We start from the raw sequence: 17,016 nt of genomic DNA, 5'->3' as shown, positions 1-17,016 counted from the left end.
TGAGTGCATCTCTCCCTCCCAGACGACATTCTGACAACAATTCTTACTGAGGTTCTTCCCTCACTCCCTCCATGGTTCCCATTTTGGATCAGCCCATCACTCTTTCCCGTGTTAAATCATTTGGCCCTTTGGAATAAGCGACATTCCAAGAGGATATCGAAAGTTTCTTTCGAAACATACAGTCGGAAGCAAAATGCGAGACTAGGTGTCGGACGCTGGGAAAAGACGCTGGAGAGATAGTAATGGGGAAAGGAAATGGCGGACGAACTGATTGAGTATTTTGCATCAGGCTTCACTGTGGACGACACGAGCAATATGGTGGGATTTCCCGGTGTCATGGTTCATGAAGTGTGTGAAGTTACCATCATTAGAGCGAAGGTTGTTGGGGAACTAAAAGGTCTGAAGGAAGATAAGCCACCTGGACCAGATGGTGTAGATCCCAGGATTCTGAAAGAGGTGTCTGAAGAGATTGTGGAAGCATTAGTAATGATCATTCAAGAAGCACTAGGATCTGGAAAGGTTCCAGAACACTGGAAGTTTGCATGTGTCACTCCACTCTTCCAGAATGGAAAGAGTCAGAAGAAAGGAAATTGTAGGCCAGTTAGGCTGACCTCGGGTTGGAAAGGTGTTGGAGTCTATTATTAAGTAGCTCTGAGGGTACTTGGAGGCACGTGATAAGATAAGCCGTCGTCAGCATGGTTTCCTCAAAGGACAATCTCGACTGATAAATCTGTTGGAATTATCTGAAGAAATAACAAGCAGGAGAGGCAAAGGTGAATCGATCGAAACTGTGTACTCGGGTTTTCAGAAGGCCTTTGACAAGATTCCATACATAGAACATAGAATAGTACAGCACATTACAGGCCCTTTGGCCCAGAATGTTGTGCCGACCCTCAAACCCTGCCTCCCATATAACACTCCACCTTAAATTCCTCCATATACCTGTCTAGTAGTCTCTTAAACTTCACTAGTGGATCTGCCTCCACCACTGACTCAGGCAGTGCATTCCACGCACCAAACACTCTCTGAGTAAAAAACCTTCCTCTAATACCCCCCTTGAACTTCCTTCCCCTTAACTTAAAGCCATGTCCTCTTGTACTGAGCAGTGGTGCCCTGGGGGAAAGGCGCTGGCTGTCCACTCTATCTATTCATCTTAATATCTTGTACATCTCTATCATGTCTCCTCTCATCCTCCTTCTCTCCAAAGAGTAAAGCCCTAGCTCCCTTAATCTCTAATCATCATCCATACTCTCTAAACCCGGCAGCATCCTGGTAAATCTCCTCTGTACTCTTTCGAATGCTTCCACATCCTTCCTATACTGAGGCTGCTTAACAAGTAACGAACTCGTGGTATTACAGGAAAGATTCTGGCATAGATAAATCAGTGGCTGATTGGTAGGCGGCAAAGAGCGGGAATAAATCGAGCCTATTCTGGTTAGCTGGCGATGGCCAGTGGTGTTCCACAGGGACAGGTGTTGGGACTGCTTCTTTTTGCGTTGTATGCCAGAATTTGGATGATGTAACTGATTACCTTGTTGAAAAGTTTCAGGTGATATGAAGAAGGGTGGAGGGACAGGTAGTTTTGAGGAAGTTGAGGAGGTACGGGGGGACGGACAGCCAGATTAGGAGAGTGGACAAAGAAATGGCAGTTGGATCACGGTGTCTGCAAATGTACTGTCAGGCACTTTGGTTGAAGAAGTGGAAGGATTGGGTATTTTCGAAACGGAGGGAAATTACGAAAAAAGCACGAGGGCGCCAATGCATTTGGGAGTCCTTGTGTAGGATTCCCTAAAGGTGAGTTTTCCGGGTGAGTCTGTGGTGAGGAAGGCAGGTGCAATATTAGCATTCATTTCAAGAGGAATAGAATATAAAAGCAAAGATGTCCTGTTGAGACTTTGTAAAGCACTGGTGAGGCCGCACTGTCAGCAGTTCAGGCCATTACCTTAGAAAAAGTGCTGTGAACCTGGAAGGAGTTCAGACGAAGTTGACGAAAACGATTCTGCGATTGAACGGCTTGTCATATGAAAAGTGTTTGATTCTGGGCCTGTATTCACTGGATTTCAGAAGGATAAGAGGTGACGTCATTGAAGCCTGACTGAAGAGTTTGACGGAGTGGATGTGGAGAGGATGATTCCTCTGGTGGGAGAGTCTGAGACCAGAGGACGCAACCTCACAATGGAGAGGCGTCCTTCTGGAAGGCATTTATTTTGCCAGGAAGCGGTGAATGTGTAGAATTCTTTGTTACAGGCTGCTGTGGAGGCCAAATCTTTATGTATATTTAAGGAAGAGTTTGATCGACTCTTGATTGGTCAGGGCATGAATGGATACACGGAGAAGGCAGGAGACTGGGGCTCAGACGGAAACGGAATCAGTCGTGATGAAATGGCGGCGCAGACTCGATGGATCTGATGGGCTGATTCTGCACCGATGTCTTATGGTCATTTTGTCTTGTGGACTTTCAGGGAGACAAATTCCACAAATGATTCCGGTTGGGTGGGGTCAACAACCCCTGCTTGTGAAATGAAACCCGCTGTTTACCGTGGAGGAGGGGGTTTCTTGCGACAGCAGTTGTCCGGATGGTATGACAATGATCTCTTAATGTTAGTGTTAAATAATGAACGTGAATAGACTCCTTTAGTTCTAGAATCACTGAGAAAATAATTGCCAACATTTGTTCCTGTTGAGTGGGAGTAAATTGTCGAACGTGTTTTCTCTAATTTCAGCAGAGATTCTAACTCCCCATATTCCCGATTTATTAATCTAATACTGAATACACATGGACGGGAAGGATATGAAGGACTCTCCATATTTCAGTTCTAGCTCCAGAGGACCATAAGATCAGAAGACGAAATGTCAGAATTGGGCCATTCAGCCCATCGAGTCTGCTCCGCCAGTTCATGGCTGATCCCGAATTCCACACAACCCCATACACCTGTCTTCACACTATATCCTTTGATGCCCTGACTGGTCAGGAAACGATAGACTTGCGCTTGAGATGTAAGCAAGACCTGTCCTCCATCGCAGACTGTAGCAGAGCGTTCCACAGACTCTCATGCTCCAAGATATGTAATTGTAGTATGGCAAGCGGCTGCGGATTGTAACATTAACTCCGTGGTCACACTGGCGCTGCTCAGAATTCTGCATTCTGAGAGGCATAACTACCTCTCAAAACTCCAGGAGCTTCACCGCACAGTCGGCGGTGACGTCACATGAAGCGGCTGCTGTGCAGAACGACTTTGAGGAACCTGCTGACAATCATGGGCACAGTATATCCCTCGGTTACTGACATAGGTAAACAGACAGGGCTCTCCATTACTTTAACCTCAGTAACACCTGCTCTCTATGCTCCGGCAAACATGGAACATTATTCACTGCATTACTAAAATGAATATTTTAAATATCTGGCAAATTGACTTATAAATAAATAACTTCAGACCGCCGTTATATCTGTTTCTGTCCTCCATATTCACTGTCCCTGACGACAGTGAAACATTCTTTAATCTCACCGAAGAGCACATCGCGGGAATTGCAAAACTTCGACGTTGAAGCGGTCGATTGAAGTGGAATATGGACAGAAACTTCACAGAAAGGCCCTGTCCTGTGTTCACATAATCTGTCGCATTGCGCTGTCTATAGTCAGCACTTAGAATTGATTGGGCAGAAATGGTTTCTGATTGTAACAATATCTGGCACCAATAGAATCTGCTGCTGAACCTAGGTTTTGTCTGAAATCGAGTTGGTATGTTGTTTCTGTAATCGGTACTATTGAATGGAAACTAATGCAATGAGCTACCTGCACAATCACAGTTAATTTGCAGGTAGATCCCTGCGCTGTCGCGGTTGTAGCCATTGGTCACGGTCCATTTATATTTTTCCTGTCATTTTTGTACAGATGTACATCTACAACCTGGCCTCGGTTCCGTCACCCAGCTTACAGCATCGCGTCCTCTCTCCCTCATCCCCTCGGGCCGACTCCCCAAAAGCCCGGCAAAACTAGCTTACAGACCCAGAAGAGAGAATAACATTAATCCCAATTGGTTAACAAATGAATGCAATTCTCGCTATCAGTAAATTTTAACCCAAACAAGCTTCCAGATAAAAGTCATGTCCTCATGACTTCTAAATAACTCCCCAACCATTCCTGCCAATACACATCCTAACCCAGGCGCAAACAGTGACATTGCTCCCCAAACAGTAGACCTCACGCCCTGTTCCTCAGGCGCTATATAGGTCAACTTATCTGGGAGTTCCTTAACCCTCCGAGACCTCGTAATCCCTCCCCGAAACCATCCAGGCTCGGACACAACCGGGGATACCTCGGGTTCGCTTGCCAACTCCTCTCTCAATCTCTCACTGATGCCCCCACTGCAACTCTGAGCCCCCTGCTGTCCACGGCTAACCCTCCCCACTACACCTGACTCAGTGGTAGAAGGGCTAAAGTTATCTTCCTCAATCGTGGAGAAGTTAGCAAAAGGCAGAATGTACCACACATCCAGAGCAACATCCTTCGAATCCGTATTCTTCCTGACTTCTGCGATCGGTAGCTGCTGTTTGATCTTCTCCAAACGGAAGCACGTGGCCTGCACTGCTCCCCCATCCTCTTCAGCCTCCCGCAATCGAGACATCAGCTTCATCTCTGGCTCCTCCAACTCCCGCCACAGTCTCAACAATTCTGCATTCACTGCACTTATCTCCGGCTTTTCCTTCCTGATGACTTCTTCAAGGTCAACCTTCAGGGTTTCCACTTCATTTGGACTGTCGATGGTCATCTTCAGGTTCCCTTCAAGCTTCCGCTTCCCTCTTCCAAGATCTGTCCGCAATTACTTCACCTCAAACTCCCGTCTCCGGGCTCTCGGTTTGCTGTTACTCTTAATCAGATAACTTTCTTGGTCTTCCAACTGATTCCGGATCACTTTCTCCGGTTTCTGATGAGAATTCGGCCTCTGCATCTCCACATCAAACTTGATTCCGTAGAGACAGTCACTCACGAGCTGCGACCTTCGCCAGACCTGACACGTGTCCAGAGAAAGCTTTAGCTCTTTAGTTCTCAGTCGCTCCTGCAACAGTCTCGCTTCAGATTCTCCCGAGGCAAATGCAAATACCAGGAGAACATCCACATACGCCAAAACTCCAGACACCTCCACATCCCCCGTGGTCTTCCACATGCCCCGCGGGAAGGTTGCAAGGGCTCCGGATATGCCCTCTGGCATCTTTTCGTACCGGAAGAATCCTAGGGGACCTATAACGGCCGTCTTCCCCGTGTCGGCCTCACTCATCGGGATCTGGCAACATCCACTCCTCAGATCCAGCACCTTAAACCACTTCGCACCACTCAGACAGGCCATCGCCTCTTCGGCCCTCGGGGCCGTATTCTGGTCACTGACAGTGCGCCTCTTCACCGCACTATACTCCACACACACGCTGCCTACGTCTCCTACGGCTTCAGGGCCCAGTCGCCGCGACCTCTCTCTCTCACCGAGGTATCTTCAGCGGTCAACTCCCCTCCCTCGTGGTATTTCGGAGCGTCCACTAAGAGGGTCTCACCCTCAGATACTTGCCCCAGGCCGTACCACCACCGGCTCTCGTTTGAATTCGGTACCGGCCCGTGGCTATTACACAAGTCCTCCCAAGCAGCTCGAAACTCTGGGTTTAATAAATAATAATAGACAGTACACCATATGCGATTAAATGATAACACTTTATAGATATTACTAGAACTATGTGATTAATAATGATACAATATATATAAAGGAAAGGAAAATAAAGAAAAGGCGCCAAGACTTATCAAAGTCCAAACCACTTCGTGTACAACCGTTGGAGCTCAATTAACAAAGTCTTCTGGCCACCATTTGATCCCCTCCGAACTCCTCGACTCGTAGCTCAGGACCACTCGAAGTGATCAACCAAGAACATCTATCTTCGTCTTCTCTCCTCGCCGAACATCCTGGCCTCGGACCCCCACTCGGGGTCCGTTCCTCACCCAGTTTACAGCATCGCGTCCTCTCTCTCTGTCACCCCCTCGCGGCGATCTCCCCAAAAGCCCGCCAACAATAGCTTACAGACCCAGAGGAGAGAATAACATTAATCCCAATTGGTTAACAAATGAATACAATTCCCGTTATCAGTAAATTTAACTCAAACAAGCTTCCAGCACTCTCTCGCAACAAAGAAGCATTCCTACTTTTAACAAAACAAAGAAGCCATTTGATTAACATACGCAGTAACAAAAAAGAAAAGTAAACCCTCACAAAGAAGGAACCCCCTTATACTAATAAGAAACCCCCTCTACACAACGTTCTCATGGATGCTGCCCGACCTGCTCAGTTCCTCCAGTGTGTTGTACGTGTTGCCTTTACCAGCGTTTGAATGCCACCGATCCTTGAATGTGGAGTTAGAGACGCGGGAGAAGACAGCGCCCCACTGGCGTTTAATATTGTGGATCTGTGAAAGATAAATCAATTCTGTATCAAATCCCATGTCGCAGGTACTTACTGTCACTGCCAAACTCACAATGTACACCAGAAAGACCACTCGGTCCATCTGCTCTCTGCCAAGGTTTCTGTTCCTTATCAGTATTTTAAAAATTATCTCTCACTCTCCCTGTTGCAACTTGTCACCACTCCGTGGGAGAAGAGATTTCCCTTGAATTTCTTAGAATCAGAGAAATCTGCAGCAAATTACAGGCCCTTCGGCCCACAGCAACCAACTCTAGAAAATGCCTAGAATTACACTACGACAGAACCCTCTATTTTCCTAAGCTCCATGTACCTCTCTAAGATTCTCTTAAAAGACTCAATTGTACCCGTCTATACCACCGTCGCTGGCAGTGCAGTCCACACACCCACCACCATCTGTATAAAAAAATATATCTCTGACACCTCCATTGAACTACTTCCAAGCACCTTAACTATGCCCCTCACGTGTTAGCCATCTCAGCCCTGGGGGGAAAAAAGCCTCTGACTTCTCACACGACCAATGCCTCTCATCATCTGATACACCTGCATGAATTTCCTGCATGATTTTCCCCAGGCTAATTAACACGATGATCTCGCTGAGTATTTGACCTTCCCCAGGGCTCTGGACTAAGGTGGTTAAACTCCTATTTCCCTGCTCTTTTCAAATTTTGTGTCATTTTCACCAATTTCAAAGGACTGTGCCTCAGACAGCTGGGTTGCTGCAATGCACCTCTAAAGCCTGACAGCAGACTATCGAGTGAATCTTCAGTGGAGCAGAGTCAGAAACCAAAGAGTTACCAGCACCAATCAGGGCTTTGGGGCTCTGGAAAGAGATGGGGTCTGGAGGTTACGAGCATTAGGAGGAAGAGGAACCAGATCAGCAGGATGTGGCTATGAATGAAAGATGAGAAACATTTGGAAACTGGTTAATTGAAAAACAAAATGGTTAATTTCTACAAAACATTGCAGGTAATCAGCAGGTCAGGCAGCAAATGTGGAGAGGAATAAATGGGCAGCATTAAATCCGAGCCCCTTCAGCACGTCTAGACTGTGTACTCCTCTGCTTAGTTGCTGCCTGAACTGCAGAGCTCCTTCAGTATTGTGTGTGTGTGCGTCTTTGTATTTCCAGCAACTGCAGAATCTCTTTTGTTTCACATCTGCATTTGTAAGGGGAGTGAACTTTGGCATTAGATACACGAAATGCCTGTTGATATTGAGTGTATCGTTTATGGGAGCCGCTTTTTGCGTTAAGAAAGCTGCTGAGTTTTCTACACACAAAAAAAAACTGAGATATGGACATGAAACCGAAGCTTGCAGAACTTTTTAATGGCACCGTGAGTACCCATAAAGCCGCGCGATTAAAATTTCGCTGTTGTTTGAAGCACCGATCAAATGCGCAGGCGCAGGGTTGCTGCCGTCTCCGATAACTACGCATGCGCGCAGTATACAAAATGTCGGGAGGAGCGGAAAGGTAAGGGCTTTTTCGACTCTAATTGAGTGACAATTGCTGTGAGAACCGGAGACTGTGGCCCGCAAACTCGGCACAGGCAGGTCTTTTTCCTCTCTCTCAGCCCCACGATCCGTACGCGGGCCCCGGGGAGCTTCCGGCTAATCAGGGAATGGGAGCAGATAGATCTCACAAACAGAGCTGAGCTCGAGCAATCTGAATGCAAGGATTAGGAATTCGGAAAAAAGAGAACAAAATCTTTCTATCAGCTGTTGAGAAAATCACCTTTGTTCTGCCTCCAACCGCAGCTGCTGGAAATCCGGAGGAATTTCACACAAAATGCCGGAGGAACTCAGCATTAGTACTCTTTCCCATAGATGCTGCCCGGCCTGCTGAGTTCCTCCAGCATTTTGTGTGTGTTGCTTGTTCTGGAGTTTTCTACACGTAAGGATATGTTTTGACCTATTCTGTCTGGGTACATAATGATATCAAACAACTTTGCCCTGGGCAACAAGTAGCTTTCAGATCACAAATGTGCCAGACTCCAATGAGACAGACTACTGCCCTTCCCTTCATATTCATTGGCATCACCAAGTTCATCACCGTCAGTCACCTGAGGGAGGGTTCAGGGGAAATATTTATGTCCAATACAGAAACTGGTGTTACCTGTGTGTATTGTGGTGATGCAAAAATTGCTGGAGAATTTGCAAGTGGGAAGAAGGGGAGTGATATTTGGAAGTCCGACTTTTTAAAGCATCATTTAGCAAGAAAATTGCATACAGTGACATGCAAAAATTTGGGCACCTTTCTGTTCCTGTGAATAGCTAAGCGAGTAAAACAATGACCTGATTTCCAAAAGGCATAAAGTTAAAGATGACACACTCTTTAATATTTTGAGCAAGATTACTCTTTTGTATCCATCATTTACAGTTTCAAAATAATAAAAAAGGAAAAGGGCCTGAAGTGAAAGTTTGGGCACCCTGCATGCTCAGTACTTAGTAGCAACCCCTTTGGCAAGTATCACAACTTCTAACTGCTTTCTGTAGCCAGCTAAGAGTCTTTCAATTCTTGTTTGGGGATTTTTGCCCATTCTTCCTTGCAAAAGGCTTCTAGTTCTGTGAGATTCTTGGGCCGTCTTGCATGCACTGCTCTTTTGAGGTCTATCCACAGATTTTTGATGATGTTTAGGCCGGGGGACTGTGAGGTCCATGGCAAAATGTTCAGCTTGCGCTTCCTGAGGTAGTCCATTGTGGATTTTGAAGTGCGTTTAGGATCATTATCCTGTTGCAGAAGCCATCCTCTTTTAATTTTCAGCTTTTTTACAGACGATGTGATGTTTGCTTCCAGAATTTGCTAGTATTTAATTGAATTCATTCTTCCCTCTACCAGTGAAATGTTCCCCGTGCCACTGGCTGCAACACAAGCCCAAAGCATGATCAATCCACTCCCATGCTTAACAGTTGGAGAGGTGTTCTTTTCATGAAATTCTGCACCCTTTTTTCTCCAAACATACCTTTGCTCATTGCAGCCAAACAGTTCTTTTTTAACTTCATCAGTCCAGAGGACTTGTTTCCAAAATGCATAAGGCTTGTTTAGATGTTCCTTTGCAAATATCTGAAGCTGAATTTTGTGGCGAGAGCACAGGAAAGGTTTTCTTCTGATGTTTCTTCCATGAAAGTCATAGCTGTCCCTGCCTAGCACTCAAGCGTAGGTATCCCTGCGCAGTAGAGCAGTGCACCACCACTTCAGAGTCGGCTAAATATTCCTGAAGGTCTTTTGCAGTCAAACGGGGGTTTTGATTTCCCTTTCTGGTAATCCTACGAGCAGTTCTCTCGGAAGGATTTCTTGGTCTTCCAGACCTCAACTTGACCTCCACCATTCCTGTTAACTGCCATTTCTCAATTACATTACGAACTAAGGAAATGGCTACCTGAAAATGCTTTGCTGTCTTCTTATAGCCTTCTCCTGCTTCGTGGGCATCATGTATTTTAATTTTCAGAGTGCTAGGCAGGGACTTAGAGGAGCCCATGGCTCTGATTGTTGGGACGAGGTTTGTGGAGTCAGGGTATTTATAGAGCTTTGAAATTTGCAACATCTGGCTTTTCCTAATGAAGACTGTGAACATGCCATTGCTCTAACAAGCTAATTAAGGTCTGAGACCTTGGTAAAAGTTATCTGAGAGCTCAAATCTCTTGGGGTTCCCAAACTTTTGCATGGTGCTCCTTTCCTTTTTTTTTCCACTCTGAAATTGTAAAAACAAAAGTAATACTCTAATCTTGCTTAAAATGTTGAAAATAATGTTTCATCTTTAACTTCATGACTTTTAGAGATCAGTTCATCTCCTCAGGACTTTATTCCTTGGAATGTCGAAGATTGAGGGGCGATTTGATTGTGAAAGAGGGGCATAGATGGTGTAAATTCATTTTGCAATCTTTTTTATTGATTTCCAAATAAAGAATATTCAAATCAGAAGAGGAGTTTAACAAGTAGATAATATAAAAGACACATAAACAGCAATAGTAAAAACAAAAATTATATAATATCAAAATCAAATAAGTAAAATATTATGCTGTTATACATACAATGGTAAAAAAAAACTACAACTCCTCATAATAATCATAAAAAAAGGATTGGAGATTTTATTGATAAGGAAAAAAAACCCACTAACTAAACTGAAACAAAAAACAAAAAAAAGAAAGAGAAAAAAAAAGGAAAGAAAAAGAAAGATTGGGCAGTCCAATTGAGGATAAAATTAAAGAAAACAGAGAGAGAGAAAAAAAACACACATCCTTCCAGTCATCTCCAAACCATCATGGATAAGGATTTTCCACAAAGAGAATTTAAAAAATAAATAAATAAAAATAAATTAAATCATGTGAAAATATCGAATAAAAGGTCGCCAGACTTGTTCAAAATTAAAGGATGTATCAAATGTTCGGCTTCTAATTTTCTCCAAGCTTAGACATGACATAATGGAGGAGAGCCAATAGAAAACAGTAGTCGGGTTAGATTCTTTCCAGTGTAGCAAAATAGCTCTCCTAGCTAGTAAAGTTGAAAAAGCTATCACATGTTGGGTGGAAGCAGACACTTTGCTTGCTTCCTCTGGAATAATCCCAAAAATTGCTGTAAGTGGATTAGGTTGAACATCCATATCTATAACTTTAGATAATATTCCAAACACATCCCTCCAAAAATTATTTAAACTTACACATGACCAAAACATATGAGTTAAAGTATCCATTTCTGTGTTACATCTGTCACAAATAGGGCTTATATTTGGAAATATATGCACCAATTTATCTTTGGACATATGGGCCCTATGTACTATCTTAAACTGAATTAAGATATGTCGTGCGCAGATAAATGAACTATTGACTAAATAATAAATTTTACTCCATTGATTATTTGAAAGTGAATGTTGAAGTTCTACTTCCCAGGTACGTTGAACCCTATCATTAGGCGACGTGTGAGCATTCATTAACTGTGTATAAATGATAGCTATTAATCGTTTTTGAAAAGGTTTAAACTGAAAAATAACATAAGCCAAATTTGAAGAGCAGGCCAAGGGGTAATTCGGTAAAAAATCGCGTAAGAAATTCCTAACCTGTAAATACCTGAAAAAATGTGTATTAGAGATATCATATTTATCCATTAACTGTGAGAAAGACATTAAACAGTCTTGTAAAAACAAATCTAAAAAAGTTTTAATTCCCTTAATTTTCCATGTTAAAAAAGCCTTATCTAAAGTTGATTTTATAAAAAAGAAATTAGAATAAATATTACGAGATAGTAAAGAATCATTTAATTAAAAAAATCTACGAAATTGAAACCAAATTTTTAAAGTATGTTTAAGAATAGGGTTAAGAGCTTGTCTACCTATTCTGGAGAACAAAAACGGAAGAGGAGCTCCTAATAAAGAAGCTAACGAAAACCCCATTACTGAATTTTCCTCCAACTGTAACCATGAAGGGTGATCCTGGTCGTCTATATCATAAATCCAAAAAGTAATATAACTAATATTAATTGCCCAATAATAAAATCTAAAGTTTGGTTAAGCCAGTCCTCCATCTTTTTTGATTTTTGTAATGAAAGTTTATTTACTCTAGAGCTTTTATTATTCCAAACCTAAGATAAAATCAAAAAATTTTATCAAAAAATGTTTTTGGAACAAAAGAGGCAACTGCTTGAAATATATATAAAAATTTCATTAGAATAACCATTTTTAAAGCATTTATTCGACCTGTCAATGACATCAACATAGGTGACCATTTAGAAAGCGCCTGTTGAGTATTTGCAACTAAAGTGAAGGTGTAAATTCAAGCTGGCTTTTACCACTGATTGATGTGGGACTACAACCAGTGGCCATGGGTTAAGCGTGAAAGGTGAAATGTTAAGGGGAACATGAGGGGAAACTTCTTCACACAGACGGTCATCCGGGTGTGGAATGAACAGCCATCATGAGTGGTGCATGTGAGCTCAATTTCAATATTTAAGAGGTTTGTATAGGTACCTGGATGGTAGGGATATGGGAGTGGGCAATTTAAATAGTTCAGCACAAACTAGATGGCCCAAAGGGCCTGTTTCTGTGTTGTACTTTTCTACAAGAACCTGAAATATTACAAAAATTCACTCTAAGATCTTTCAACAGCTGTGTGGACCAACCATTCATTTTAGCAGGAATTTTTTATATGGCTTTCAAATTGTGGCACTTTAAGTTAATAATACATAAAAGAAGATCCCAGCTGCATGCCAAGAAAGATTGTTTGCATGAGACTGTTTCAGTTACTGTGGGGCCAGGCACCCATGCAGCTCAGCAGGAGCAGGGAATAATACCAATGGAGAGAGTCAAACTGAGCCAAGGCACAAATTGGAGACAGCAGAAATGCCCCATTGTTATAGAAACAGGAAGAGCATCGGGGAATTGATGGTCATTCCAGATACCAGCACTCTGCCCAGTCAGGAGATGATTTCTCTGTCCAACTTGGGTAGAACCTCACTGTAACAGTGTGATACAGATCAAACCTTGGCAACTCAAGTAATCTCATCTGTAATGTTGTCCTACACCCATTGATGGATTTTATAAATCTTTTTACAGGTTAAAAATGAGAAGGAATTTGTCTCCAGGAATCTCAAACATGGCATGCCAGTTTTGTTGTCTCTGTCTAGATGTTTAAGAAATGGGGCAAGGGATTCAATCGACTGTTCTTCATTTGACCAACCGTCATTTTACACAGGAGAAAGGCTGTTCACCTGCTCAGACAGTGGGAGTGGATTCACTCAGTTATCACAATTGAAGGTACATCAACAAGTTCACATTGGCCAAGGCCATTCATCTGTTCTGTGTATGAGAAAGGATTCAGTTGGTCTTCCCTCCTGTGGACACACCAGTCAGTTCACACCGCAGAGGTTGGCCATCTGCTGAACTTCTGGGAAAGGATTCACTCAGTCATCTGACCTAATGGCTCACCAGCGAGTTCACACCAGGGAGCGGCCGTACACCTGCTCAGTCTGTGAGAAGAGATTCACTCACTCTTCCACGCTATGGAAACATCAGCGAGTTCACACTGGGGAGAAGCCGTACACCTGTTCAGTCTGTGGGAAGGGGTTCACTGAGTCATCCACCCTACTGGTACATCAGCGAGTTCACACTGGGGAGAGGCCATTCACCTGCTCAGTCTGTAAGAAGAGATTCACTCGGTTATCCCACCTCCAGAGTCATCAGCGAGTTCACACTGGGGAGAGGCCGTTCACCTGCTCAGAATGTGGGAAGGGATTCACTGAGTTATCCAACCTACAGAGTCATCAGCGAGTTCACACTGGGGAGAAGCCGTTCACCTGCTCAGAATGTGGGAAGAGATTCACTGAGTTATCCAACCTACAAAGTCATCAGCGAGTTCACACTGGGGAGAAGCCGTTCACCTGCTCAGAATGTGGGAAAGGATTCACTGAGTTATCCACCCTACAGAGACATCAGCAAGTTCACACTGGGGAGAAGCCATTCACTTGCTCAGTCTGTGGGAAGAGATTCACTCAGTTATCCACCCTACAGAGTCACCAGCGAGTTCACACTGGGGAGAAACCGTTCACCTGCTCAGAATGTGGGAAGAGATTCACTCAGTCATCCACCCTACAGAGACACCAGCGAGTTCACACTGGGGAGAAGCCGTTCACCTGTTCAGTCTGTGGGAAGAGATTCACTGATTCATCCACCCTACAGAGACACCAGCAAATTCACACTGGGGAGAAGCCGTTCACCTGCTCAGTCTGTGGGAAGGGATTCACTCAGTCATCCACCCTACAGAGTCACCAGCGAGTTCACACTGGGGAGAGGCCGTTCACCTGCTCAGTCTGTAGGAAGAGATTCACTCATTTATCCAGCCTACAGAGACATCTGCAAATTCACACTGGGGAGAAGCCGTTCACCTGCACAGTCTGTGGGAAGGGATTCACTCAGTCATCCACCCTACAGAGTCACCAGCGAGTTCACACTGGGGAGAAACCGTTCACCTGCTCAGACTGTGGGAAGGGATTCATTTATTTATCCAGCCTACAGAGACATCAGCGCGTTCACACCGAGGAGAAGCCGTTCACCTGCTCAGAATGTGGGATAGCATTCACTCAGTCATCCCAACTGCTGGCACACCAGTCAGTTCACAATGGGGAGTGGCCATTGTTATGAATTGCTAGGTTTCGTTTGCTGTAGGCTGTCATTCTGAGAGAGAGATATTAAGGTGATTCAGTCTGATTTGCAGCTTGTTTAGTTTTAAGCGAGGACACAGACACTCAAGAGTCAGACGGAGATGAAAGAGGTAAAATGGAAGGATGAAAACCAGGGAACTAATGGCCAAGGATCACTGTTTGGAACTTTCCTATGCCCACAAGGGTGGATTAATCATCGATTCACCGTACATCGAATGTGTAGTTGTCACCTCGTTTGATCCATAGGAGTGGATCTGATTTGGGGTATCCTGTGAAGACTGCTGATGTGTTAACCCTTGCCTGGGTGTGGTGTGGTAATTCACTTGAAGATGATACTCCTTGTGACAAGTCACTTTGTGTGATAATTAGTATGTGAGATTTTGGAATGATGACAGATAAAATCTACAGCGACTGTTCTCTCATTTTGCCACCATGGAACCTGAGGAATTTGACATAATTGCCTTCTCTCAACATTTACCCTGGATTACAAATATCTCTCTCATCACCTATTCTGTGGATAAACTGAACTTGCCTACTTTACCATCTCAAGACTCTAAGCCTTGATTCCCCCGAGCTCAATAGTTTGGGCAACACACACAAAATGCTGGTGGAACACAGCAGGCCAGGCAGCATCTATAAGGAGAAGCACTGTCGACGTTTCGGGCCGAGTCCCTTCATCAGGACTAACTGAAAGGAAAGATAGTAAGAGATTTGAAAGTAGGAGGGGGAGGGGGAAATGTGAAAGATAGAAGACCGGAGGGGGTGGGGTGAAGCTGAGAGCCGGAAAGGTGATTGGCAAAAGGGATACAAAACTGGAGAAGGGACAGCATCATGGGACGGGAGGCCTAGGGAGAAAGAAAGGGGGAGGGGGGCACCAGAGGGAGATGGAGAACAGGCAGAGTGATGGGCAGAGAAAGAGGGAACAAAATATCTAAGTATATCACGGATGGAGTGAGAAGGTGAGGAGTGGTGTTAACGGAAGTTAGAAAAGTCAATGTTCACGCCATCAGGTTGGAGGCTACCGGTAGATAAGGTGTTGTTCCTCCAACCTGAGTGTGGCTTCATCTTGACAGTAGAGGAGGCCATGGCCTATTCTGCTTTGATAGTTGATGAAGCAGCTGATTATGACATAGTGAAACAGGCTGTGCTCAAAGCTTACGAGTTGGTCCCAGAATCACACAGGAAAAAATTTGGAAATTTGTGAATCAGACTTATCTGGCATTTGCTTCTCAGAAGTCTGTGTGTTTTGACCACTGGTGCATGTATAAAAATATAAATGATGATTTTACAGATAGAAAGAGTTGGTTTTAATTGAAGAATTCGAAAGGTGCGTCCCTGATGACGTAAAGACATATTTAAATGAAAAGGATGCTGCCACTTTGCAGGAGTCTGCTAGATTAGCAGATGAGTTTGCTTTAACTCCTAAGGTTAAGTTTATCCCGAATAAGAGCTTCCAAAAGAGTAGCAGGGATAACCAGGGCAAACCAGAAATTAAAGTTTGGACTAGTGATAAGAGTAAGGATGAAGGGAAGCAGTTGAAGGAGAAATATTCTGGTCTTACTTGTTACTGTTGTAGGAAAGCTGGTTATGTGATGGCTAATTGTTCTGTCCTGAAGAAGAAAAAGGAAAAGGAGGCAGTCCCGAATGCCTGTGATCAGTCTGTTGAAGCACCTATAAACCCACAGGGTTCTGAACATTCTGTTGAGGCTCAGATAGGAAAAAGGAAAAGGAGGCAGTCCCGAATGACTGTGTTCAGTATGTTGAAGCACCTGTCAACCCACAGGGTTCTGAACATTCTGTTGAGGCTCAGATAGGAAAAAGGAAAAGGAGGCAGTCCCAAATGCCTGTGATCAGTATGTTGAAGCACCTGTAAACCCACAGGGTTCTGAACATTCTGTTGAGGCTCAGATAGGAAAAAGGAAAAGGAGGCAGTCCCAAATGCCTGTGTTCAGTATGTTGAAGCACCAGTAAACCCACAGGGTTCTGAACATTCTGTTGAGGCTCAGTTAAGGTCTGAGTTAAGAAAGGATTCGAACATTTTATGTCAGATGGGATTGTATTAGTAAATGAATGGTCAACCCTGGTACCAGTGAAAATTCTTCGAGTTACTGGGGCTCCTCAGTTACTCGTTCTAGGAGGCTGTGGTGGCCAGTGCTATAATATTTGCTGTTGTGTGCTGGGGCAGCAGGCTAGGGTAGCAGTATCAACAAACTCATAAGGCCAGTGATGTTGTGGGGGTGGAACTGGACTCTCTGACGGTGGTGTCTGAAAAGAGGATGCTGTCCAAGTTGCATGCCATCTTGGACAATGACTCCCATCCACTCCATAATGTACTGGTTAGGCACAGGAGTACATTCAGCCAGAGACTCATTCCACCGAGATGTAACACTGAGCGTCCTAGGAAGTCATTCCTAC

The 17,016-nt window shown here is 44.1% G+C and overlaps 1 protein-coding gene across 1 annotated transcript; it reads left to right on the top strand.

The window, feature by feature from the left end:
* The first annotated feature begins 7,908 nt into the window (after positions 1-7,908).
* Positions 7,909-16,668, top strand: LOC140723306 (uncharacterized). The gene is made up of 2 exons (XM_073037908.1): positions 7,909-7,926; positions 12,998-16,668. Exon 2 carries the CDS (start codon positions 13,361-13,363, stop codon positions 14,579-14,581), a length of 1,221 nt encoding a protein of 406 aa, XP_072894009.1. The 5' UTR covers positions 7,909-7,926; positions 12,998-13,360; the 3' UTR covers positions 14,582-16,668.
* Positions 16,669-17,016: the final 348 nt, after the last annotated feature.

This window comes from Hemitrygon akajei, unplaced genomic scaffold (assembly GCF_048418815.1).
Source record: "Hemitrygon akajei unplaced genomic scaffold, sHemAka1.3 Scf000108, whole genome shotgun sequence".
NCBI lineage: Eukaryota > Metazoa > Chordata > Chondrichthyes > Myliobatiformes > Dasyatidae > Hemitrygon > Hemitrygon akajei.
This window is presented reverse-complemented; position numbering and strand designations above follow the sequence as displayed.

Excerpts from the sequence above, each read along its gene's own strand:
- LOC140723306 (XM_073037908.1), top strand. The coding sequence starts at position 13,361 with ATGGCTCACCAGCGAGTTCACACCAGGGAGCGGCCGTACACCTGCTCA.